The sequence below is a fragment of the Siphateles boraxobius genome, unplaced genomic scaffold, assembly GCF_051911475.1.
Source record: "Siphateles boraxobius isolate OS27281-9 unplaced genomic scaffold, OSU_SipBor_1 13, whole genome shotgun sequence".
Classification (NCBI taxonomy): Eukaryota; Metazoa; Chordata; class Actinopteri; order Cypriniformes; family Leuciscidae; genus Siphateles; species Siphateles boraxobius.
The window spans coordinates 13,259,321-13,285,965 of NW_027508733.1; the positions used below are offsets into that span (position 1 = coordinate 13,259,321).

General features: G+C 39.0%; 2 protein-coding genes across 3 annotated transcripts in view; both read left to right on the forward strand.

Annotated features, from left to right (window-relative positions):
* LOC143735489 (uncharacterized) overlaps positions 1 to 18,921 on the forward strand; it is a 61,179-nt gene extending 42,258 nt beyond the window's left edge. For both annotated transcript variants that reach the window (XM_077225693.1, XM_077225692.1), the window contains exons 3-4: positions 11,292 to 11,443; positions 14,553 to 18,921. In XM_077225693.1, coding sequence (XP_077081808.1) covers positions 11,292 to 11,440 — 149 coding nt within the window. In that variant the 3' untranslated portion in view covers positions 11,441 to 11,443; positions 14,553 to 18,921. The remainder of the gene's footprint in view (positions 1 to 11,291; positions 11,444 to 14,552) is intronic.
* The window catches only part of LOC143735493 (antileukoproteinase-like), a 71,522-nt gene extending 45,414 nt beyond the window's left edge, over positions 1 to 26,108 (forward strand). The window contains exon 4 of the mRNA XM_077225697.1: positions 25,990 to 26,108. Within this exon, the coding sequence (XP_077081812.1) occupies positions 25,990 to 26,093 (104 nt within the window). The 3' untranslated portion in view covers positions 26,094 to 26,108. The remainder of the gene's footprint in view (positions 1 to 25,989) is intronic.
* Positions 26,109 to 26,645: the final 537 nt, after the last annotated feature.

The following is a 26,645-nucleotide window of genomic DNA, read 5'->3' on the forward strand; positions in this document are numbered from 1 at the left end:
CCCCTTCTGCCTCCCCAGGTACATAAACAGAATCTTCTCTCACTACAAGTGAGAGACACACATGTGACATTATTTGAATCATCTATATTTTACTAAAGATCAATGAATATCATTAAAATTGCCACCACAACTCCTCACTTTTTATCATTATGATTACCCATAATCACAATAATAAACAATAAGACAAATTTTAAGTCATATCATCACACTTATACTCTTCATCTCTGGTTTTCACTGACCACTCTCTTAAACATTTGTGAAATAACATTTGGAAAAGTAAAAAGCTTAGGCTGTTTTTGTGGGGATAGTCCCTTAAGTATTAGCAAGCAAGTAAAGACTTTATCTGCGGCCGGGCTGAATGAATAAGCACTGTTATTGCACTCCCGACCTAGGTCGGACCCTCAGTCACCTCAGTATAAACAAGAAATAGTGTATAGTTTAAGTAGGAAACACATCAATTTAACACATGTCACAGTAGCTCCCACTACTTGTATCATCATATTTTGTTCATCCAATTGAACAGACTCCCAGCTTTAACCAGTCTCTGTACTGAGCTGGAAACACACTATAATGCATGGTAAACATAACAATATTGATAATCCTATCGCTGAAATTGGTAGTACAGTACCCCCAACCCCCCAAAGATTAACCAATCTTATCCATTTACCATCAGTCCACGCCCATTTCCATACATCGCCTCCATTTTCCTAACCATATTTTCTTAACTTTTAACTCGATTCAGCCAATGGTTTTACTTAGTAAGCTCTATTTAACACCATATTTAATAAAATCTATCCAGAAAAGGTTTTATATTTTTTTTATCCATTCTTTTAACCAATGTAGTTGTTCAAAATTAACTCTAATATTTCCATTACGGACACAATCAATATATTTTCTACATTTACAATCAAATCAATACCTAGTTTGATTCAATCAAACAAAATCATCACAAAAACAGATTCTTCTGTTAAACTTCAACCATCAGTTGTGTTGATCATCTCGTTCGCCCCACGGACGTTACGTGTTCTTTTACCTTTAACTTTTAATTCAAACATGCTGTGGTTCTACTTAATAAGCTTCAACAATTATCCCTATAATTTACATTAATTAATAGATCTTCTCTTCCCGAAAACATTTTCCTTAAATATTTCCTAATGAATAAGTAACCAATCAAATCTTTTGATCTAGTGTATATCAATACTAAGCCCTATTTTGATTTAATCGAATCAAATCCTCAAAATAATCACAAAACCACATTCTTAAACCATTAGTTGGTTCACATCCTCCTCCAGGCGTGTTGATTATCTCGTTCGCCCCATGGACTATGGGATGGTTGTGGCCTGTTGGTGTAGGTGAGAGGCTTGGACCCAGGTGTCACACTCTCCAACCATTTTCTGATCCTTATAAGGTTTTCCCTTAAATCACGACCGCACCCCCACTGGAGTGAACTGTCACCTGTGAATGGAGACCTTAAGTATTTTGTTAGTGACCGCTTGACCGCTCCCCTTTGGATGTGACCTGTGGAATCAACAACCTGAAACATTATCTCCGGATAATTTCTTGCTCACTTAATAGCACTCGGGGTCCTTTTACCCTGAAAAACACTCAACCCCTGTCCTCATGTCCACACAATATTTATACATTTGGAACAGAATTAGTTCTGTTTGATCCAATCCTTCCTGACATTCTGTAAAAGGAAAATTTTAAGTTATGCGCTGCGCAGGTGTAGCACCTTTCTGCCACTCTAATAACCCAGGCCAGGACAGTTAGCCAAATTCATCCATAACCATTATTTTAGTGGGCACATTTTGCCCTGTCTCCCAATCCTGCATGCTCTCTGTAAAGAGAAACAGATTTCGAGGTTATTGTCAGATAGTAAAGTACGTAGTTTCTTTTGTCTACTGTTCTCCCGTGGCCTTCGATGCCCTGGCGTTTCCTGTTGAAACAATCTTTGTTATTGGTGTGTGCGGCACACTCACAGACATCCATTTTGTTAGGCAGAAAAAATGGCTTCTTTCAGGGCTTTTATCAAATTACCCCTAGTGTTCTCCCAACATTTATTCAGCAAATGTGAACCCCTTAATAAACCATATTTGGCAATTGTTATACCATCTCCCTCTTGATGCACGACACAGCTCGAGCATCAATTTAACATAACATTTAACATAGTGTTTTTTATAAAGTTTGCCATCAACACTAACCCAAACGTTGTCCTTCAGACAAATTTCCTCCAGACATCTTTCTCTGCCTCTGAAACAAAAATATTACATTCTTAACTTAAAGCCACAATCTCATCTTCTTATCGAAGTATTTGAAAGGCAACGGCCCTCAGTCTCACAGCGTATTCTGCTTTTCAGGCCTGTTGTTTGGTCTCTCAAGTCAGTCATCTACAAACATTTCCAAAGTCATCAATTTTCCCTATCAGGTTCGGTCGTGCTGTGCAGACTTGGTCAATGTCAGTCAATCATTTCTCCCCCTTTGTTCACAATAATCATAAATGTGAGGGGCTCTCTTGATAATTTCATGTTGACTTAGCCAATATGTCACTTTCTTGTTTCCCTCAAATCTACAACATTTTCATTTATCTCAGCCCATGCCAGATGGTGATCTACAACTACACAATTCCAATTTACTGATCTTCAAATCTACATTATGTATGACAAAAATATTACTACCAGACAGAGCTTGATGGCCAATCAACTTAAAGCTTGTCCCATGTTCTGTATTGTCTCCTCATCAGAATTATCAGCTTCTTTAAAATTTGTCATTTGCCTTAACCCATCTGTAATGATAAACTCATTCCAGAGGTTAATGACGCAATATACACACCATTCAGGCGGAATATTCGTACCCCAAACTAACACATACAAGACATAGAGTGCAGTCACCATCACACACACTCATATTAGACACATATTTTAACTGTTAATTTTTAATGTTCGCTTTTCATTATATCATCTCTAAAAAGATTTAAATTTTAAGTAAGATTTTAAACTTCACATTTTACTGTAGCTTTTACCTAATTTTACATGGTCTCTTAACCAGTTACAAAGCATGTCTGTTCATTATTCATTTCATCTTAGAAAAGTCAGCTGGGTTGTTTTGTTTCATTATCATTATTTTGCTTCAGCTTGCTCTAGCAGGCAGATAACAGAAAGACAGACACAGTTACCATCCCTTCCTCCAACTCAGGCAGTCTCTCTCACTATAACAAATAATTTTTCCACCAGCCTCCTAAGGCTGTAACTTAGACAAAATTTGTATTCATTACAATAACCTTTGACCATTCACCTTTGTCATCCAGACTTTCCTTAAATCAAAATCTGTCTTCATCTTTAGCCACCACCATGTCTAACGACCTTCAAGAGTTAAAACTATGTCATAGACCTATTAGTTCAAAATCAACACTATGATTTTCCTTGCCCATAAGGCAAACCAGTACATAAAAAGTTTTGCTACTGTCTCCATAACAACTAATGGGAATCACTTCATGGCCTCAGCTGGCTCTTGAAAGCCCACTCCTGTTAGCCCTTTATCTATAATCTCCATCAGGGTGTTTTCCCCTGGCATATTTGCAGACGCTTGTCACAATAAAAAAAACAAGCCATACAACTAATGCGGTTTCTTCCGGTGAGTGATATATATAGAGGAGCTTTGCTTTATTGGGCAGACATGCCGTGACTCGTCACCGCGTCATCTCCCCTTAACGGCATAAGGACGCTGCTGGCCTCACAGCTCCTGCTCAACCCTCATACCTGTCTCACATAACACACCTCCATTCAGGAGATGCCCAATGACTTTACGTGATCCACTCTGGCTTAGGTTGCCCCCTGTCTGGCCAAAGAAGGTCTTACCCGTCATCGAGATGGTCACTCGTGCCCACTGGTGACCGCTCTTTCCAATCACACAATCAGTTCTCTTCAACAGACCTCAGCTGTTTTCTGGAGCTTAGGAAAGGCACGTTCAAGAGTCACCAGGGCCATTCGGATTGCCTAATAGTGTTCACACAGGGAGACAGGTCAATAACAACAGTATTTAATCACTTAAATCCATTAACTATCTTAAAAGCAGAAACCTAGCTGCTTAGATTATACTCAGTGAATTTAGATCACAACCGTACATTCAGTGTACTTCATCTGTAGCCGGAGCCATCGGTCCTGAATGGTGGAGACTAAATGAGACAAAGTTGTTACTGGTCCTAAAATACGCTAATCAAAATGTCACCTCTATCGTTTAAGGTCTGTATTATTATTTTAAAGACTTCTTTAAAGTCATTCAGTTTTACTTAAATCCATTTACAAATACAAATTGCCCTCTGAACGGCAATGATTTCTTTTAACCTCTCCATGTCTATGATTTTCAACTTAAACACTGTGCTTTACTTATGACACAGGCTCAGATAACAGCTTTTAGCTGACATTGAATCAGAGAGAGACTCTGAGGCATTCAGGACTGGTACACTGCATTTTCATAAAACTTTTAACATCAGACTTTATCTACCATATTTTAACTCTAGCCCAGCTTAAGGCATCTTTGCCAGAAATTACATGTGTTTCAAATAAACATATTATTTATATTTGTCTTTTGCCCACCTCAGGGAATTTAGACATTACAAATTTCCACTCAGATTGAGTCTCTGTCGCACTGGCAGTTTCAGGCACAGCACACATCAGATTTAGATAAGCGAACTGTTTCATTACAGCCAATAGCAGACTTATCTTTTGGAAGCAAAACATCAGCTTCTAGTTCTTTCATGGTCAACTTTTCAAGCTGTTTGTTTAATCAGATGCCTTTCAACACATTTTACATTTAGCAACTGTTAATTCAGTAGCCTACTACTTCTGCTTATTTGTTCTTACATAAAAATAATTATTCTAGTTCTCAATAACGTTTCACATTTCTCAATCTCAATTACCATAGTTTAATATTTGACTTAAATTTTCCTAGGAGTTTATCAATCTCCAATCGGGATTCACACTAACCTTTACGAGGCTATCACACTCTGCTTATGATACATTTTGATACACATACATCTTTTGCAGTTATCATTTTCCATGAGATTAGTCTCTCTATATAACCTAAACTCTTTTTTAAAATGTTTAGTTAACACACAATCATCCTTTTAGTTACTTTTATATATTGTATCACATTTGTTGGAGTCATTATCTGTAATTTTACCTCACCCTGTATTCATCAGTTCACTTATAAAAATTACTATTATAGATCTTTTCTTCAAAAGGATTCACTTTAAGACTTCAATCTTTTGACCTTGTTTTTATCTCTTACTCTTTCTCAGACGAAAACTTTAATATCGTTATATAAACACTGATCTATTTTCAACCCCACATTATTATCAGAAATGTGTCACGTGTTAAATGGTCCTGCTGACCACAATCAAGACACTCTCTGTCATCTGGTTGGTTCGTGTGTCAGCCTCAACTACAGCATCAGACACCTTGCAGTTTGATCACTGTGAGCTTCCAAAGGGCTTCAATTTAACTGCACACCCTTGAAGCAGTGTGTGTCCCATTCAGGAATGTAAACAGACCCACTGATAAGCAGTTCTCTGTATTCCTTTGACCATCCACCAATGGCGGATTCAATCACAATAGCCAACTCATACTCTTCATCATTATTATTGGCAGAACATAATTTCATGAGCAGCACAGAGAATGCTCAAAATATTCGAATTTGTTTTCTGTCTTTACCTTACTAATTTGGTATTATCATCAACAACACTAATTACAAGTACTGTTGCTGTTATCCCAGCTTATCTTTTACAAAACATCATCTGCAAATCTCTTCAAAATGAGATCTTCAGAGCAGAGCTGTTTACAGCATTTGCTCTCTTCTGTCTCACTATTTATTTATTTATTTATTTTCCCATACTGTTCAGTTACTCTTCATAAAGTGTAACAATTTGTACATCATTATTTTCATTACAACTGGTTTGAAGCCTTTTCCCTTCCATCACATGGTTAGTCTGCAGATTCAACTTAATATTATCATTATTGTCTCAGTCTTATCTCTACTGTTTCTCCAAAACAGATTATATTACTCAGTCCGTAAATTACACAGACAACCATTATTTTGCTACTTGCTTCAATACCCTTATTTTCTTAACATTAATAAAATAAAGCAGATATATCATCATTTCAATCATTATTTTATCAAAATCTAGAATTGTTCCCCATTCTGCTTAAAACATTCTTCATATCATGTTAATCCCTGTCAATCATACAATGCCTTATTTTATTCTAAAACTTTTCATATCATTTAAACAGTTAATTTGACTTCCATAAATTCTGTCAGACCATGTCTATTTTCATCACATATAGTTTTCTACTATATTCCTTCTCAATCTTTCCCTACATGTCAGTTCCTTCTGCATCCTCTGTTCTACATGCTAATTCTTTCTTTTCTCTACATGCCAGTTCCTTCATTATCTAACCAGTACATGATTGTTTGCTAACAATCCCCACACACATATCTCACACACCAACCTTTTTGTTTTTCACTTCCCTCTTCCATCAAGTCTCTCACTTACAGTTCCCTCTATTTCACACAGACAGCCTTATTGCTGCTTGCTACTTCAATCCTTATCATGTAAATTTAAGTTCTCAGACATCTAATGTCATGCATCCATTTACTGGATGAAGAAGTAAAAACTTTATTTCTCCTGGCAGTTCGACTTTTTTATCTGCCTAATCACACATGTTGAATGCAGCCATAACAACCTTTTTGTTTCTCACTGCCCTGTTCAACTGATTCTCGCACTACTTTCAGTCTAGTTGTGCTCAGTGTTCCCTCCCTTGGGAAATAATGGTATTTTCTCAGTTTTTTCAATATCTAAAACATAAATTTTCCCCCATAATTTTCTCATTTGATAGAAAAACCGGTGTATCAAATTTTGCATGCTTACCTTGAGACTTCCCCATATTGGCTGCTTCTCTGTTCTCTGTGGATTTCTCTTCAACGCGCGTTTTCCTGATCTGTTAGGCGTCCCCAACAGACCCGATTTTTTCTTTTAACCCAAATCGGTCGGGTTGCACTATTAGTGCCCTCCTAATTAAGGTTTACCAAAAACTGTTCTGGTTCCCCCTAATTAGCCTCAGTACCTAAAAATAATTTGCTCCGTCGTGGAACAACTAATTTTCAGGGTACCTATCTGTTTGAAATCTCTTGATCTGTTACAGTTCTCACTTAATCCCAGATTATTTATCTGCTTGAAATTTCTTGTTCTGTTACAGACCTCAATTAATCTCAGATCATTTTCCCTCGTATCTGTTTGAAATTTCTTGATCTATATAGATCTCAATTAATCTCAGATTACGTACCACAGAAACAGCCTTCAGCCAATATGGTTCACTCACATTTCATACCCGAAACAAAATACTTTTCCCCAAAAGAAAATATTTTAGACGTCTCTTACCAGAGATATGTTGGTTGCCACGGGTTCGCTTTCTTTTGATTCCAGTGGAGCCCCTCCCGGACCCGACAGCGGTCGGCCCCTCTCTCTCAAGCTTACGAGGTAGAGCTGGAACTGCTCAGTCCAGGTGGCCAAACACCGTCCGCTCTCAGGTCCAGAAGGCACTTCCAAGGAATCCCACTCTGACACCAAAATTGTTGTGGCAAAAATTCATCTTAAACAAACATCACTGCGTAAGAGACACTCAGAGTCAAATTATATAAAATAGAAGTATTTATTCTTGCAAGAATAGGAGCAGTCTAATACACAGTTGTTACCCTGTGCAGAAGAGTGACACACCCCCAGACAGACTGAACTAGCTTTTATCTTAGTTTCAAGGCCTTCTTCCCCCCAGAGCCTTCCTCCCAGTAGTTTTCCATAGACATCACTAGTTGGCCCACTAAGCTCCCCTGCACCAAATGGCCTTCTGACATCTAGGTCAGAGGTCCTTGTTCGTCTGTTCTCTGGAGTGTCTCCCCCTTCTGCCTCCCCAGGTACATAAACAGAATCTTCTCTCACTACAAGTGAGAGACACACATGTGACATTATTTGAATCATCTATATTTTACTAAAGATCAATGAATATCATTAAAATTGCCACCACAGGCCAAATTGTACATCTATGGGCGGGGTTTCATACAAATCAGAATCTTCACCTATTACGCCAGTTAAAGAAAATTTGGTTTTCTTGTACGGAATGTCTAAACCTTTAGCCAATTTTGTAGGAATTATGGTAATTTCTGCACCTGTATCAAGCAAAAAATCAATTTCTTTCTCTTGTATGCTACCTTTCACAAAAATTCTTGTGTCATTATGATGGATTACAGGGGTAAGGTAGCTACTCACAGCCCCAACAATTAGTTTTTTTCCTGGTCTTTTTGTGCTCTTAAAAGAGCCTGAACAAGCTGTCCTAAAATTTCAGTGGACACTTGCGGAACTGCTTCCGGGTTGTAAGCAGGCTGAGAAGGACCAGAATTATGCATAGCATTTCTTTTTGTATCTAGCAATTTCTTCCTACACTCTTTCTCCCAATGTCCTAATCTTCCACAATAGTGGCAGCTGCCTTCTTTTTTAGACCACCTGTTTTCTTGTTTTGCTGTGCTAAATGTAGCTGCTGCTGCTACTCTCACTTTGGGTTTAACATCAGCATCTCTTTCCCATGCAGCTAACCTGTCAACGTTACTTCTGAGAGTTCTGTTAGACCAAGTTAGATCTAGGAATGGCAAAGCTCTTCTGTATTCGGCTACAAGGCCATCTGACCAGATACGAATTAGTGGTCCTTTGTCATCGAGCACACTTTCAGAATCATCCACTATTCCACTGTAAGTTATGGCTGACTGACAAAACCGTTCAGTATACTCATTTACCGTTTCTTCTTTCTTTTGTACACAGCTAGTAACTCTAGACCAGTCTATTTTGGGTCCTAAGATAGTCTTTAGGATTTTCAAAACACCTTCTCTCATATCGCCTCTACTGGCATTTTGTAGTTCAGAAGTCACTGCAGATTCAAAATTGTTGAATTCAGAATCAGTTAAAATTTGTGACATTAACTGTGTGACTTCTGTTAACGACATGTCATATAGACGAATTTTTCTGATCAATGCCCTTCTAAATTCAGAAAACTGTTTACGTGGTGAGGGTAAACTCTCAGAGAGTCGTTCTATATCCTTAGGTCCAAGGGCTTTTGAGACAGTTTGTATTCGGACTACAGAAGGGTGGGTAGAAACACTTTCATTTTCCTCAATTCCCTGTGATCTTTTTCTAGCTCCACACACATAAACTGAATTTACAGGCTTATCAGTGACTGATTGGACGGCTACATCTGTTTCAAAGAACGTTCGTAAATCAGGGTAAATGTTATCAGGCTGATAACTTCTTCCACATCAGTTTTTTTCTGCATCTTTGTTGCGGTTCAATTTCTTGGTTAAAGAGGAAACTTTAGCCCGGAGCTCATTGATCTGTTTCTCTAGCTCTGACTTGCGTTTAGACTGTTCTGTAGCTAGTGCTAAACCAAATTCTCTATGGCAACATATGCCTTTCACATTGTTCTTGCGAATACTTGCTCCTAGTACTTTTTTACACTCATCTACCGAGCAAGTTTTGTCTGGATGAATCTTATATTTCTGCGTTAGTTCTTTTCTAACTTTCTCAGTGACTATTAGGTTCATTTGTTCTCCTAACAGTGTTTTAAATTCACTATCTGACCACAAAGGAGTCGCAAGACCAAATTTTTCAGTTGTTGGAACCAGCTTAGCATTCGTTCTAACCATTTTGTGGATTTCTTTATCACACAATCAAAAACACTAAAACTTCTCTGATCAAAAGAGTCTACACTTATGTCACAGATCAAACTGTTGATAAACCTTCCTTGTTACCAACACATCACATTTAACTTCCCTGCCTGAAACAGAGGATGAAACACAAAATATTAGCACGTTACGCTAATCTTCCCTGAAAGAAACGGAAAGGATCTTTCACCTTCCTAACTTTTAGAGGATAAAACAAAATTACTAGCATGTAATGCTAACTCTTCCCTGCCTGAAACAGAGGATCAAACTTTCCTCTCTAAAAGAAAAAATTTTAAAAGGGTAACCAAAATAAATAGCCTGTAAGACTACCTCTTCTCTGCTTGCACAGAGGCTAACAATATTTTAACTTGAATGCTAAAATCTTCCCTGTCTGCACAGAGGATACCAACAACTTCCCTGACTATTCAGAGGATCAAACTCTCTTCTCTAAAATAATTTTTTTAGAGGGTAACACCACAAGGTAACAAACAACAAAACAAATAATTAGCAAAATAATACTAATCTTCCCTGCCTGACACAGAGGATATCTTTTTAACATGTGATGTTAAAAACGTCCCTGCCTGAACAGAGGATATATTTTCATCTTTAAAAGACAACTTTTAAAGGATAACTTTAGGTAATCAAACACTACAGCTGTCTGATAACTCTTTCTCTGACGGCGCAGAGGCACAAAATTCGTTCTGGTCTTCAGCGGTTCTTTGAATGGAGTGAAACTCACCAAATTTTTGTTGTATAGAAAGATTCCGCCTGGAAATCTTGGTTCAGCTTAACGTTTTCAATCTGGAGGAAGCTGGAAAGATTCAGTCTGGCAATCTTTGTTTAGTTGGATGTTTCAAAATTCAGTCTGGAGACTCAGTCAGCTTTGTTGAGATCTTTGAGCTTTGAAGTTTCAAAAGTTCATTCTTTGTTGAGTTTCAGTTTCTCCATCCGGTTCACGGCACCATCTGTTGTGATCTTTTTCTTTGTAGAAAAGTTAGAAGCTCAGACCAGGAGACGGTGGAAGTTTTCCAAGCAGAAGTTCTTTATTGCTTTTCGGTAGCTGCAGTCATTCCAACATCGTCTGACTAAGATAATTTTACATTCTTAGTTTATACTTTTCAAAGAGGGCGGGAATACCCGAAGGAGGAGTCACTGAACAATGCATGTAAATGATTCAGCTGGTTACCTGAGTTCATCAGGATGACAGTGTCAGGCATTGATGGTGATCCAATCAGCCTGATTAGATCACTCAAACATTAACACTATCATAGAGACAAAAGGCCCTGGCTGTACTCAGAAGTGACCAAAAGGTTAATGTCATCATATGTCTTAAAATGGAGAAAACTGTGTGCACTTTCTCAGTTAAAAATACTATCTATATTGGAAGTTAAATTAAACCTTTTAATAAATTTGTAATCCTTCACCAGCAATTAATTGAAAGGTCAATCAGGCTGTCAATCAACACATAATGTCTTCATTAATGTCAGAATGGAAAAACCAGCTACAAAATGAATGTATCTCTTTAACTCTTACAGAGATCAACGGGAGTGTAGCTTCTTCGTCGGTCGGGACCGGGATTGGAATCGGAATCGGGATCATGATCGGGATCGGGATCCTGATTGGGATCCTGATCGCGATTATCGGGGGCAAGATGAGATGTTTAAAGGAGCCTAACCCTGCATGAACAGTAAGTAACATGAGTTTTAAAGGAGTGTAATTCGAGCATGAAAGTTTATTTTAAAACTACACTAATGGTTTCATGTAGTGTGACTATTGCAATAATACTTTTTTATTCTCAATGTAAAAATACTCCAGACTAATTGGGAAAGTAATAGATATCACTGAAATACCTTTAGCTGAGGAACATTCTGCTATTTTATTCCCATCTCTTATATCTAAGCTCAATATCAGTGTTTGGTTGTTTATCTGTGTAATGTGAATTTATTCAGACATCAAACACCATTCCAAAGAAACACCATTAGATATACATGTAATTTGTGGCCATTTTTATTCATTTCGGTGGCATTTCCGACCCTGCACAATGCCATTTTACACCAGCGCTAGATCGCTTGCTTGTTTTTAAGCTTAAGGGATGGTCTAAGATAGGTTGGCTCTATGTAGATATTTTAATCATTGTTTAATTTGACAACAGTGACAAACAACTCTGATGCTTATGGGTAAAAACGATCATTACCTAGCTGTCCCCAGTGAATGCAGATCAGTGAGACCTGAATGCTGCTGCTCTCCATTTGCCTGGTGCTTGTGACACACTAACATACCAGATTTAACTATTTATCTATAGGCATATTTATAATGCAAATATAGTATGAAGTTGTCTATTGATTATAGTGCACGTCAACAGAAAACAAGACCCATGCTGTGTCATGACAATGACTTTAACATGGTCTCTGTGAATGTGATTCATGTTCATGTAGAACAGTCACATACATTCCATCAGAACTAACACAATAAAAAAATCATATTAAGATGTATAAGGGGGGTAAATCATTGATTATTAATCTAAAACATTTCAAGAAAAGTACATTTAAAAAAAACTGTTCTTAAAGTTCTCCTTCTAATTGTACCTGCACAGACAGTCGTTTTTATCTGTGGTACCAACATGATGTAGGATACACTTGAGTAGGAAATAGAGCTGCACGATTTGGGGAAAATTTCATATTGCGATTATTGAGGTCATTATTGCGATTGCGATATGTGATTGCAATATAATAAACAAATGGTTTCATGAGTCAACTTGCTTGATTGTAAAGCAAAATGCACACACAGATTAGTGATAATTCTAAAATGTGTATTTCTCAACTCAAAGCAACAGCAACTAAATGATTGATAACACCTATAATGATCAATAAGCCATTGATGTCTGGATAAAAATGACCCCCTCTCCCCCATTTTAAACATTAATTATAGCCACTCAACATTACAGTGATTCCGTCATTAAAATTGAAAGCTATCAATTTTTTTAAACATTTATTAGGCTTCAAAAAATATTACAGCTTTTCATTTAAGTGTACTTAAAACAATCCTCACATAAACCCATAATAAATGTCATATTTACCTGTTCCCTTCCTGTCTAACTGGTAGGACATATACAGAAATTGAATAAAGTTATCAAACAGTCTGCGCTACACAAATTATAAATTATATATAGACTAATCCTTATTAAACACAAGTTCTTTAGTCAAGAGCAGTGAGTAATTTTCTCTGTTCCCTTTGTTATTTGATTAACTTTACTGACAGAAAGTTTTATTGGCTGCTTGCCCTTTAAGCGCAGCCGCTGCTGACAGAGACGCGGATCTCACACGCGCCTCATTCTCTCACAACTCTTTAGGTCCATCATAAGACTGCTCTTATGTTATGAAGATACTCGACAAATGACATTTTGGCATAATTGTGTGTGTTATTGTTTGTTCAAGCGCGAAAGAGAACTGTATTCTGGCGCGCGTTTTTTGCATGCGCATGATACTGGCGTACGTCTTTCTGCGAGTCTTTCATAGTCAGGACATTCACAGGCAGCGCGCTCTCTTTTGAGTTCGCATTCGCTTGAATAAAAGCGGGATTATGTAACACTAGCCAAAGGATGGCAAAAAATAACAGATGCCGCATTAATTGAGTTAACATCCCTAATTTGTTTATTTCATATAAAATCGCAGCATTTTGCGTCATATAATCGCATAGGCTTGACATTGCGATTGCGATATAATTAATCATGCAGCACTAGTAGGGAATAATTATTGAATTTTATTTTCAAAGGAAAACGTTTTATTTAGTTTCAAATCAAATCTGAGTTCTGTTTAAAGCACATTGAAGACTAAATATACACATGCAACTGAATTTTCTACTTTATTGTTGTATAAAACGTATAAAATTGCCTCTATATGGCACATAAAACAAAACAAAAACTGTTATTGGACACTTTACCTGTCAGTCAGGTGGCTCTTCTTGTTTAAGTTGGTTCTTGTCTGCCTGTGATAAAGAAAGATTTACAATAAAAGAAAATCTGCTTGCTTCCACCACGGCGAAAAAGCTGCTGGACAAAACTGTATGATGTGTGAGATATGGATTCATTCCTCTAGGTCATTCGGACAACATTACATTATTATCCCAATCTCAAAAACAGCATTAATACAAATAGAAAGACAGAGTAAACTTGTCTTGATCTCTAATATATATGTCTGTTTTTTCTGTCTTCGAAGCCTAACAAATACTATCCTCTGTGACACACTAGCCTTCATTCAGATATTAACCTTATAATATTATTTTTTCATGCTTATGCTTATGTTGCTATGGAAAATAATGTTGCAAGTGAGCAAATCTTTGTCTGATCCCTAATACATACATAACTGATTTTTAAAAGAAAAACACATAACAGATAATTCATTTAATTAATGTATTTTAATATATAGCACTATATATTAAAATTCATTTAATTAATGTATTTTAATATATAGCACTATATATTAACTTTCCTTTTTGAATGGATTTGTAACACTATGGAGGACCAGGAGTGACATTATAGAGAGTTATTCCTGTCAAATAAGAGGGTAAATTTAGTCAAATAAATTAAAGTAAATTAAGTTTACTAAAACTTTGTAATTGTTACAGCAGGAACCTGGTGATGTGCTGATAACACTCAGTATTTAATGTTTATGTTACTAAGGCTTTATAAATAAATGTATTAAACACCATTAATCCAGTAATTTTAGAAACAATGCTGCATCAATGTTATATGCCGATTTAAGTTTATTTTTCTCATTTTAACTTCTTTTCTCTCACAGATACACATGATCCGTGCAACAAGAGACAGGTGATCCTGCTGGTGAATGGAAGACAAATTGAATAAGGAATCTGACACCAGAAATACACATTAACAGTGTTTGAAGTCAACCCATTTGTGCTTTTGAGATGGGAAACTAATAAGTGAAGACTTTTGTTTGATGTGACATAAACAGAAAGATGCTTTTGTTCATTGTAAAGTTGATGTTGTAAGGCTGGAAAAACTGGAAGAACTAGAAGAGAGGGCAAATTAGCATTTGAATTTCTCTCTTGTGCACCATTCGAGACGCAAGTCTCACCTAAGCAATCCTAATCTACATCTTTTTCCCTTTTACAGGCAAGTCATTAAGAACAAGTTATTATTTACAATGGCGGCCTGACAAGTGGAATAACCACTTAGGGAAAAGGAAATAGGGCTAAAATAAAAACAGTACATTAGAAATAAGCAATTACATAAAATACAATTTAAAACACAATACAGTAGACAACACAAAATGATTATGTAGAGAAGAAACTGCATGTGTCCGTGAACAAGGATGATATAATAGTTTTAAAAGATGAAATTGAAATTAGTGTATCCAGTTTGAGAATATTTTGCAAAGAGTTCCAGTCGTGAGCGGAAGCAGATTAAAAAGAAGCAAGACCAAAAGCATAGTTGGTTTTGGGAATACATAATTGAAGACGAAGCGAGGACCGGGTGTTGTATGTGACAGGCTTTGGCTGCAGCAGGTGACCTAAGTAAGGAGGTGAGCGGCCGAGAAGGGTCTCGTAAATTAAGGTGAACCAGTGAATTTTGCAACGATTGTGAAGGGAGGGCCAGTTGACAGATGAATATAAAGTGCAGTGGTGTGTATTGAAAGGAGCATTTGTGGCAAACCTGATAGCAGAATGGGAAAAAATGTCAAGATTGGATAGAGTGGACTTGCAAGCAACCCTGTATATAGTTTCTCCATAGTCTAACATGGGTAGAATGGTCATTTGAATAAGAGTAAGTTTGGCAGAAGTGGTGAAGGAAGAGCGGTTGCTTTAAAGGAAATCAAGCTTGGCCTTGACCTTAGATTGCAGCTTTGATATGTGGATGGAGAAAGAAAGTGAAGTGTCCAACCAGATGCCCAAGTATTTATATGCAGTGACTTGTTCTAGAATAGCCACCTTGCAAGTGGGGATTTTAAGGGCTGGAGGAGGCGTAGTAACCTTACGGTAAAACCATATGATTTTTGTCTTGAAGGTATCAAGAGTGAGTTTGAGTTGTGTAAAGGATTGCTGTAGTTGGAAAAAGCAAGGTAGCTTGAACAGCATCAGGGGAGGAACCCGTGGCATAAAGGATTGTATCATCAGCATATAAGTGAATAAGTGAACTACCAACTCCCTGGGGAATGTTATTAATATAAATTGAGAAAAGTGTAGGGCCAAGGATGGAGCCTTGGGGGACACCCCTGGTGACCGGGAGAGAATGGGAAAAAAGGTTTTCAAATCTTACACGTTCAACCCAGTAAGAAAGATAATTTGAGAACCAAACTAGTAAGTGATCAGTGACACCAATGCTGCTAAGTCTGTGGATGAGTGTGTTGTGATCCACGGAGTCAAAAGCTTTTGCAAGGTCAATAAATATATAAGCGCAGTGTTGTTTGATATCTAACGTGGATGTAATGTCATTGAGCACTTTAGTGGTAGCTGTAACACAACCATACCCTGATCGGAAGCCAGACTGTGCCCCGGAGATGATACCGTTCACATTAAGATGATTGTTTAGTTGTTTATTAACAAGTTTTTTCCATAATTTTAGACACACAAGGCAGGATGGAGATTGGCCTGTAATTGTTTAGGTCAGCCTGATCACCGCCCTTATACAGAGGAAGCACAACCACTTCTTTCCAAGCAGGTGGAATCTCGGCTGTATGGAAGGATAGATTAATGAGTGCTGTTAGAGCAGCTGCAATAACCGGGGCAGCAATTTTAATGAAAAAAGCGGCAAGATCATCCGATCCAGCCGCTTTATTGGGGTCCTGAGCGGTCAATTCCTTCAGGACTTCCCCCACTAAAACAGACCGGATTGAAAAACTGAGGAGGTGCTAAAAGGCTGCAGGTATTAGAGACTGCAGGGGCTGTAGCAACAGGGTTTATCGCTTTGGAAACAAAGCCAGAATTTATGAAGTGGTGATTAAATGCTTCAGCCATGGAGTTTTTATTAGTAACAACAATGTCATCCACTTTTAGGGACAATGGTATGGTCCGGGGTTTGTTTTCAAGTTTTTTTATCGTATTCCAAAATGCTTTTGGATTCACACCACAAAGTGTGAACTGTTCTTTAAAGAAGCCAGCTTTAGCCTCCCTCACCGCTTGTGTGTCCTTGTTCCTGATTTGACAAAATAAAAGGTTGTCTTTGGCAGAATGTGACTGCGCCAGGCTGTATTTTTTTGCTGAAGCAGAACAGCTAGATCACGATTAATCCATGGTCTGTTGCATTTTTTTTGTGCGTATCTTTTTGCTTGGGGCATGTTTGCTGAAAGAAAGGTGTTTTCTAACACAAGCAATGAAACAGTGGTCGCTGAAGTCATTGCAAAAAACATCCGATAGGTACATGAGTGGGGCGTCTGTAAACACAACATCTATAATGTGAATAGTTATCATACAGTATCATAACCTGGCTAATGTCAGACCACGTCTCATTGACATTGAAACATGGTCTGGGAACCACATGTTCATTTTCTCGTATTTGAGGCGTGGTCTACGAATGCCCAGAGCCGTTTATTGGATGCTACGAATGTCTATCAAATGCGCCTGTATGTAGCTCATAGCAAATCGTTTCAATTATACCAGATGACGTATGTAGAGCGAAATTAGACGAGGAAGAAATTAGACGAGGAAGAAGACGATGGGTCAGAGATTTATTTGCGTTCTTAACTACTTAAAACAATATCCAAGGCATACCTGTCAACACTCCCGTTTTTCCCGGGTTTCTCCCGTTTTATAGCTCTATCTCTCGGACCCCTCCCGTTTTGTTATTTCTCCCGGCAAACTCCTGTAACTTGCATGGCCCAAACTCCTTTATGAATAATCGGACCTATATGTTTGTCTAATGTTGACCAGTTGCCAGGTCTTGAAAGTGAAAGTGAAAGTGCATTTAACCCATTCAAGTAAGTGCACACACATTAGGAGCAGAGTAGTGAGCAGTGAACACACACACACTGCAAACGTGGATACACACACCCGGAGCAGCGGGCAGCCTTGAGTGGCGCCCGGGGAGCGATTGGGGGTTAGGTGCCTTGCTCAAGGACACCTCAGTCATATTTCTGCCAGTACTGGAATCGAACCAGCAACCTTTGGGTCACCAGTCCAACTCTGTTACCATTAGGCCATGACTGCCCCCAATGCATTAAATGCATTATATTCACACAATCCACACACCATATACAATTTCAACCCGTTGGTCATCTCAACCTGGCAACCTATATAACCCAGTTGCGCAGTCGCGGAAAGCTTAACTCAAATAGAGTGTGGCGCGGGACTAGATTTGATGGCCGAGTGTGAGTGCGGGCGGTAATGCACTCACTCTGTGTGTGTGAGAATAAAACTATTCGTCTTTGAAAACCAAATATTGACAGCTATGATCCAAGGCTGCATCGAAAGGTCACTTCGCGTCTGCTGCCATGTCTGATCCATAGGTATAAACAAACTGCTTCGGTGTGTCGCATAGACGTCGTCATCGTCTTGCTGCTCCCTCCCCGTTCTGTGATTGGTTCCCTAGATGAGGCGAAAATTTGGTCCATGGTGTCCAGACTGCCTAGCAGCGTGAATAAAATCGCGCTGCGCAAAGACAGTAGGGGGAAACCCAGGCTAACAGTATCACACATGTTTGATATCATTTGAAATGTCTCAGTGCGACTGGAACAAAGATCTCATTCTCAAAGAAGTAAACCAAAAGGTAATAAGTATTTTAGGAGTTTAGAAATAATTCACATACAGGAGAGTGTGTCTTCCAGGCAAATAGTCTCAATCAATTTCCCATTGTTAGTAAATGGTTACATGTAAATCAACTTCTGCCCCTAGTAAGTCTTTGATGGTGTTTACTGTGAATTCCCACTGTGAAGTCATGTTTACATTTGAAAAGAGTTTTTCTGCCTTGGTCTGTATATATATAATGAAATAAAACTAGAGGTCAGGGTGTTTTCTATAACTCGGATTAGCCCGTGATGCGAAGTGTATGCAAAACACTTCGCATCATGTAGATTTTTAATAATGTCAATGTATTACATCTTCTCTCTTTATTCTAGAGCATTTGATGTTTGTATCTATTATCTTTGAACTGATTATGCAACTGGCGTGATACATTTACCTGACATAATGAAGTGTAAACATCTGATTTTATTCTAATTGACTCTAATTTACATTATTTTCAGTAAAGAGTTAAAAAGAATAGTCAAACATTCGCACACACTTAATGATGTAGAGATATCATTAAAACCTTTTTTATTTATGGAGTCAGATGAAATAACGAGTAAATACATATGATAAATGTATTTCATTTAATCAAATTACTTTACCACGCGGAAAGACGGTAATGCGCAGAGACCTTCACCCGCCGATCGGATGCCACCTTTGGGCCGATCCAGCCGGACATTACAGTTGGTGACAACCCTCCGAGATCCCTCCGAGCAACACAGGCGAGTAACGTCTTTCCAGTAAAGTATTGGGATTTTAAAACCAACGAGAGGTTGGATCATCTTCTCTTCCTTCTGCCGTTGTAGAAAGTAAATCCTTTTACCTTTTCAGAAGTGTTCGCACTGTCAGAGAGTTTATTCACACATAACAAACGTATACACATAAAACATGATATCAGAGTTTTAAAATCAAACATTTTAAAAAGAGAACAATACATCACGTTTTTTTAAAACAATTGGCATTAAGCTGTGTCATCAGCAAGTCGTTTCCCATCATGCTTTTGATCAGCGCAGTCAGTGGAGAGCAACTGTGCGCGACTGCAGAATCCGGCACACGCCTTGCGCTCGCGATTTTTTTGAAATACGTCAGCATGACATCAGAGCAAGGCGGACCGCACTCGGGCACATAGAGCATCGCAGTCCCGCCCACAGCCGGTGCCGGAAGTAAAAATTCAATACAATTTCTCCATTGACAGTTGGGGTATAAGCCATAAAAACGTAACCATACATGGTAGACTTAAAACCAGCTACGGCTGTACTAAGCGATTGTATATGCTCATATAAACGCCAAAAGTTCATGGTGCACTAACCTTGTTTTAAGACAAATGCCTTTTATTCGCGATGTCTTGGATAAGTACTTCGTTACCCACAATCCTGAACAATCCCACAGTGATGCATCTGATTGGTGGAAGTCGTGTAACCGTCTGGTTAAACCCCGCGAAGGTCCGTGAAGACTGAAGATCGTGTAACGATGTAGGGCTAGTTCATTGGTTGCACGTCAGAGGCGCCCGCGCCATTGGATGTGCAGTTGCCGCAACACAGCCTATGAGCGAGCCAGATGCTCAATGGGTTAGCTGTGCAGCTGCAAATGCGTTTTACATATAAGCTTCAGTAAATCGAGGAAAAGGAGTTTCCCTGCACATTCACTATATAAAATTCACTGGAGGAAAAAGTTCACGTGGCTGTCGTCAGATTTGGAAGTCGCTCAAAAGGCTCTTTCGCGGTAGTGGCTTCAGTTGACTTCAGTGAGGCGCGGTGGTTTATGGGATGAGGAGTTCCTTCGCTCAGAAATGAAAATATGTACACAGTCTTGTACCTTTGACTTTTTTGGGATTTTCTCTTCATTTTTTCACCCTAAAAAATATGTTGTATGCTTATGAGTTCAGCCGTAGCTGGTTATCCTCAGAGATGCTCTAAAACTCTTTAGATACGGATTTTCCAAAATGTCAATGGGAGAAATGAATGGGAAATTTACTTCCGGCACCAAAGCTCTCTCGGGCTGTGGGCGGGACTGTGATGCTCTATTTCTAACCGGCATGCGTAGATACAGTCGGTTGGTCTGGGAACGCCCCGTCACGTGATGTGAATTTAGCCCGTGGGGGAAAACATTGCCTTGGCGCTCATTGAAATACACGCGACAATCATGCCGAAGAGGTGCTGTGTCGTTTCCTGTACCGCCAATAAACAAACAATTTATGAATTGAAGTTCTACATCCTTCCTAATAAACACACAGAACCGGAAAGGAGGACAAAATGCCTACAAGCAATAAATAGTAGTGCAGGGCTGCCAACTTTTGAGTTTAGCTTGGCGTGAGACTACTCCAACGGGGGGGGGGGTCTGCACACGCAAGGTCTCTCGCTCGCTTACCTCTGCCGTGCGCGCGGTTTGGAGCACAATATCTTTACTCTAGATTACGGGATATTTAACTAATTTGCGGTATAACTAGTCGATCGCGAGTGGCTCAACAGGTAGATATATAGATAAACTCATCTTTCAGGCATTTTACCTACCGGGTTGACACTTAAGCGTGAGAAATCGGGGGTGTGGCGTGAGAGCGTGAGAATTGGGTCAATTGCGTGTGTCTCACGCTCAATGCGTGAGAGTTGGCAGCCCTGGTAGTGTAATACTTCTGTGATGTTTTGTAATACCTCTATAGATATAGTATGTCCCAAATACTATAGTACTCCTATAGGATTACTATAATATTTTGTCCTAAAATACTACATGATTCCTATAGTTGTTTTTCATAAGGGATGTCTCATTCACATTAGCGTTATCAACTGAAGGCTCGCTTGATAGGCCAATCGCTACGGTCTACACTAGAGGATGACACGGGAGTGGATTTTCACTCCTGTCCCGTCCCACTCCCATAGAAAGAAATCTTGTCCCGTCCCACTCCCAGACCAAAGTTTAAAAAATAATCCCATCCCATCCCGCTCCTGGTAAATTGACTCCCAATCCCATCCCGCTCCTGTTTAAACTGACTCCCGCTCCTGTACCGCTCCCATATACGGCAATTTTCGCTTGATGAACGAAGCGATGCTTGCCTGATTCTTTCCCGCATTTGCCTTGCAAGTGTGCTTCTTCAGACCGCTCGTCCCTGAATCACTTGCGTACTTGACTAAGACTAAGCATGTCTTACAAGCAGCGTACATTGTGCTATCACCGTCACATTCTACTCTCATAAACTTAATTAATATTTCAGACTTTCCGACCAGTTCTGTGAACTTAATAGACATGTCATTACTTCTGACTTTGCGCTGTAAATCATTTTTTGCCACATCGACTTCTCCGCGGCTGTTAGCTCCCTCCATCACTGATCTTTGAATTTCGGCGGTAAGCCGTGACAAAAAGCACTGATGGCTTCTGGGACGGCTGGGTCGTGTAGTTATTTTTTAATTGCGTTACATTGTAGGCGTATTAAAAGGAAACTACAAAATGATGCATTTACTTTTTTCTTTTTTTGTCGTCTTTGCTATTGGTTGATTCCCGCTCCCGTCTGCTCCCGTTAACCATTTATCCTGTACCGTCCAAATCCCGTGATTGATAGCAAAGATGACTCCCATCCTGCAGGAATCCCACGGGAATCCCGTGACCCGTGGGATTCCCGAAAAAATGTCAGCCTCTAGTCTACACTCAATACAGACTGCAGTCTGTGAGTTAGGGATCACTGTCAGCACAGTCCCTCGGCAACTTCGTACTGATCAATGTTTTATAAAAGGATTAATAGTTTGGAGTGAAGCATACGTACAATTGGTAAGTGACAAGGTTTTATGGAGTTATAGTATGCAACATATACTACGAAAGTTTATTGAGTTATAGGCTAATGTTACCTCTACAGCTGCCGCGATGTACCTGGAGATTCAACCTGATAGCAAAATATGTCTGCAAACGACACCTCCGGCCATTTGGTTGTGTCATTGATACAGTTTTGAATTAAATAAGGGCAATCATAATGTATTGCAGTTAATTTTGCAATGTACCGTTCCCGGTCGGCAGGCGTCAATGACATGAAATACGACATTTTGTCATCCAAATACACATGATGTTCGCGGTGTTTTCCCCCACGCCGACCACGCCCCCCCAACTTTGACGCGTTGCCGACTGTATCTATCTCGCGCTGATCACCGGTGATCGGTTCTGTGCAGATTTTGCACACCTCAAACAAGCATACGACATGGTGTGAACGCAGAGTCCTTGATCAAACACACCTGAACAAGCTAATCAGGGTCTTTAAGATTAGACTACAAAAGCTGCAGCCAGGTTGGAGTCGCTCCAAACCTAATAAGTTGTATGTTTAAAAACACTTTTTCAAAAAGCGCAACTCTCTAACTTAGTGCATTGTTCAGCAGAGTCCATTGTGAGATTGCAGGTCTCAGGATGACAGCTCGACTGTATTTCTCGTTGGTTGTTGTTTTATTGTGTCCCGTATGCTGGAGCTTAGAAGACCCTGATCTAGTCACCGCCGGTGAGATCTTTTAACTTCATTAGCCTACTTGGCGCGAAGAAAATATGTGAACAAGTACCTTTATCAAAATCTGACTTTAGGCACATCTTGGAACATTGGTTTATAAGTAATACACGTACACTGAAAGTTAAACTTTGAGTTGCTGTTTTATCGTGGCCCTCCACCCATTATGGCCATTGTGAAAAGTACAGTATTTCTATTTTTTGCTACTCCTTCAAATATTACTTAGATTTTGATTGCTTCACAAATTGGCTCAGATGATCTTTGGACTGAGCTGCACAGAAACGACCGAACAGATTTTTTTTATTCATCTTTGTTCAGAAGTTGATGTAAGAAAATAATTAGGTCAACCTCTGTATTTCGGCCAAACTTTGATCAAGATACGGAAATTTGTGCGCTATATTGGAACCATGATGTGATCCATGCCAAATTTGGGAACAGTGCCACCTACAGGTCACGCGATCTGAAAAATGGCTATTGCAATAACTTTAGAACAGTTTGTCAGAAAATGTCTTTGGATTCTTTGTCATGCCGAATTCGTGGATACCGAGTTTCACAGGATTGGATGCCATTTTGACTTTTTACATAAATTGCAATATCTTATAAACAATTTAACACCTCGTCACAATTTGGATGGGATCATCGACAGCATGGTCCTGAAGGTACCTGAAAAGTTTGACCACAGCGCCACCTAGTGTTCCAGAGATTTGTTGTTGTTGTTGTTGTTGTTGTTGTTGTTGTTGTTGTTGTTGTAAAAACGCTTATAACTAGTCGTTTTGTTCCCTGGCTGATTCAGATGTAATTTTCCTTAAATGTAACTGTCTGCCATATTGAAGTACATTTAATAACAGTTTTTTCATTACGCCTCTTACACATTTTGCCCAGTTTTGTTCAAAATTGGCTGTGATGATCTTTAGACCAAGCCGCAAAAAATGTCTGAATGGATTTTTGATTTTCACTACAGTTTCTGAGATATTTGAAGTTGACCTTGCCTGTATTTGTTTACTTATGTTAGTTAACTTGGCATGCTAACCAGGTCCCATTCTTCTAGTGGCTCTTCAGCTTTTTTTTATAAATTCAACGAATCCTTCATATGCTGTTATACAAACAAATGACAGAGAAACCAAAGCCAGGAGTGTGTCCAAAAAAACCCCTTGGAGTGTGTGTCGAGTCGTGTTCCCATGACAGTGACTGTCCGAACACTGAGAAATGCTGCAGTAATGGATGTGGACATCAGTGTACAGCTCTATATTGTTACGATCCCTGGTCTAGGTCAGGGTGTAACATAAACAACAAAACCAATTCCTTTAGTTAGCTTGAGTTTATTGCTATTTTCTTGCCCTCTGAGTTCTTTTCAGGGCTGCATTGTGTTGACATTCATAAAACAATATCTTGAAAATACAGAATTAAACAATCAAACAAGCAGGGGAAAAGATTGGAAGCAAGATCTTCAGGGGTGAGCTAATGCCAAAACAATAAACCAAACAGAACTAACTTTCCCACGAAAACTACCTTCCCTGTGAATCAAGAAAAAGAAACAAAACATACAATGAAATACCCTATCTCCTTAACTAGCACAATAACCAGGAGAAAAATAACGGCCTTTCGGCCTACAAAGAAAACAAGGCACTCACCCCCTACGGCTTCTCAAATTAATTATAAACATACAGATACGATCACGGGCACTGATGTGCTGGGTACAGATCACACAGTATCAAAGTAGTTACACAATACTCTGCTAACACAAGCTAAGAGCACATAATCACACAATCGGGCTACATTTTCACCGGCTGACAAACACACAGTACAACACCGGGGCAATCAAAGTGGCAGAGAGCACCCTCTACAGGAATTCCAGGGAATTTATAGTCCAAGCCTCTTCTCTGATCCAACCACCCATAGCGTTGCATTAGATCCAGGACCAATCCTAAAGGAGAAGGAGACAGCAGCAACAACAGCAGAAACAACATAGCTGCATTACGTCACAACCGTAACAATATACAGGTATTTTTATTTTATTAGTTATCAGCTTTTTTTTAAAAAATGCAGGAAGTCATTCAACATTCACTTGACATGTTGTTATACAAACACTTGACAGATAAACCAAAGCCAGGAGTGTGTCCAAATAAAACCCTTTGGAGGAGGACTGTGTAAGGCGTCGTGTTCCCATGACAGTGACTGTCCGAGTGATGAGAAATGCTGCAGCAATCGATATGGACATCAGTGTATGGCTCCATATATAGGTATTTATATTGTATTCTATTAGTGTGTGGGTCATCTTTATACAGAGCCCCTAAAGGGATATGGTGGCTTGAAAAATGGGGGATGGGGGGGTATTTTCCAAAACCTTTGCTTTCGCTCGAAAGACCTGTTTAACGTCCCTGCTGGCAATCTTTCAGACGGCTCCGCACATTAATAGTGAAGCGGTTCCATTGTTCAGTAAAATTGGCAATGTATTCACAGATTCAAACTTCCCAGATCAATAACTCATGAGCTAAATGTTAACTCAAATGACACCTCGTTCCAATCATAGTAACGTAGAAAAACGAGCTACAACCTAATATTCCTCAAAACGAGCTTTATAATAAATTGTTCTCTATGAGCAGGCAGCTCAGAGACTAGTCGGAAAGGACCGTCTTAAAAGTGCGTAACCTGAAAACTCAGTCCCTTCGGATTTGTCTCTCAGTCGCCAACTCCTAGAGATACAGTAATAAGGCTCATTTTGAGGAATTGGGTTGAAGTGGAAAGTCTCATGTGTTTTAACGTTTAGCTCATGAATTTGATTCAGAAAGTTTGAATTGTAAATATATTGCCAACTTTACTGAACAATGGAACCCTTCACTGTTGACGTATGGATCTGTCTGAAACCCTGTTTGTCCGAACTCACAACAAATTGCGAGAGAATGCAAAGATTTTTTTTTCTTTTTTTCTGCCATCCCATATTTTTCTACCACCTTGCCCCTTTAGTAAAGGGCCTCTGAAGATATATGTATGTGCAGTGTGTAATTCAACATTCACTGATATGACAGCAAAACCAAAGCCTGGAGTGTGTCCAAACAAAAACCCTGGAGTAGAAAGAATATGTTTTGAGTCGTGTTCCCATGACAGTGATTGTCCGAAAGATGAGAACTGACCCGGGCATCAGTAGAACATGCATTGCATGAGACATTCAGCAATCAGTCATCTGGTTTCCCTGTTTTTTTTGTTTTTGTTTTTAAATAGCAAAGCCAGGAGTGTGTCCAGTCAAAACCCTTAGAGGAGTGTGTAAGGATTTGTGTGTTGATGGCAGTGACTGTCCGAACACTGAGAAATGCTGCAGCAATGGATGTGGACATCAGTGTAGGGCTCCATACATAGGTATTTATGTTAGTGTGTGGGTCAGCTTTTCTTTCTTTTAAATGCATCAAGGCGTTCATTGATATAATGTTATGCAAACACGGATAAACCAAAGCCAGGAGTGTGTCCAAACCCAATTGTTATGGCTGGGTGTACCAAGCCATGTTCCTATGACAGTGACTGTCCGGACAATGACAAATGCTGCAGGACTGGATGTGGACAACAATGTGGTATTTAAAAAAATAATAATAATTAATTAATGCCACCATAGCCTAATTTGTGTTTTATTTTATAGCCTAGTTTAATATATAATTTATAGCTTCTTATTTTTCTTCTACTGAATACCGTT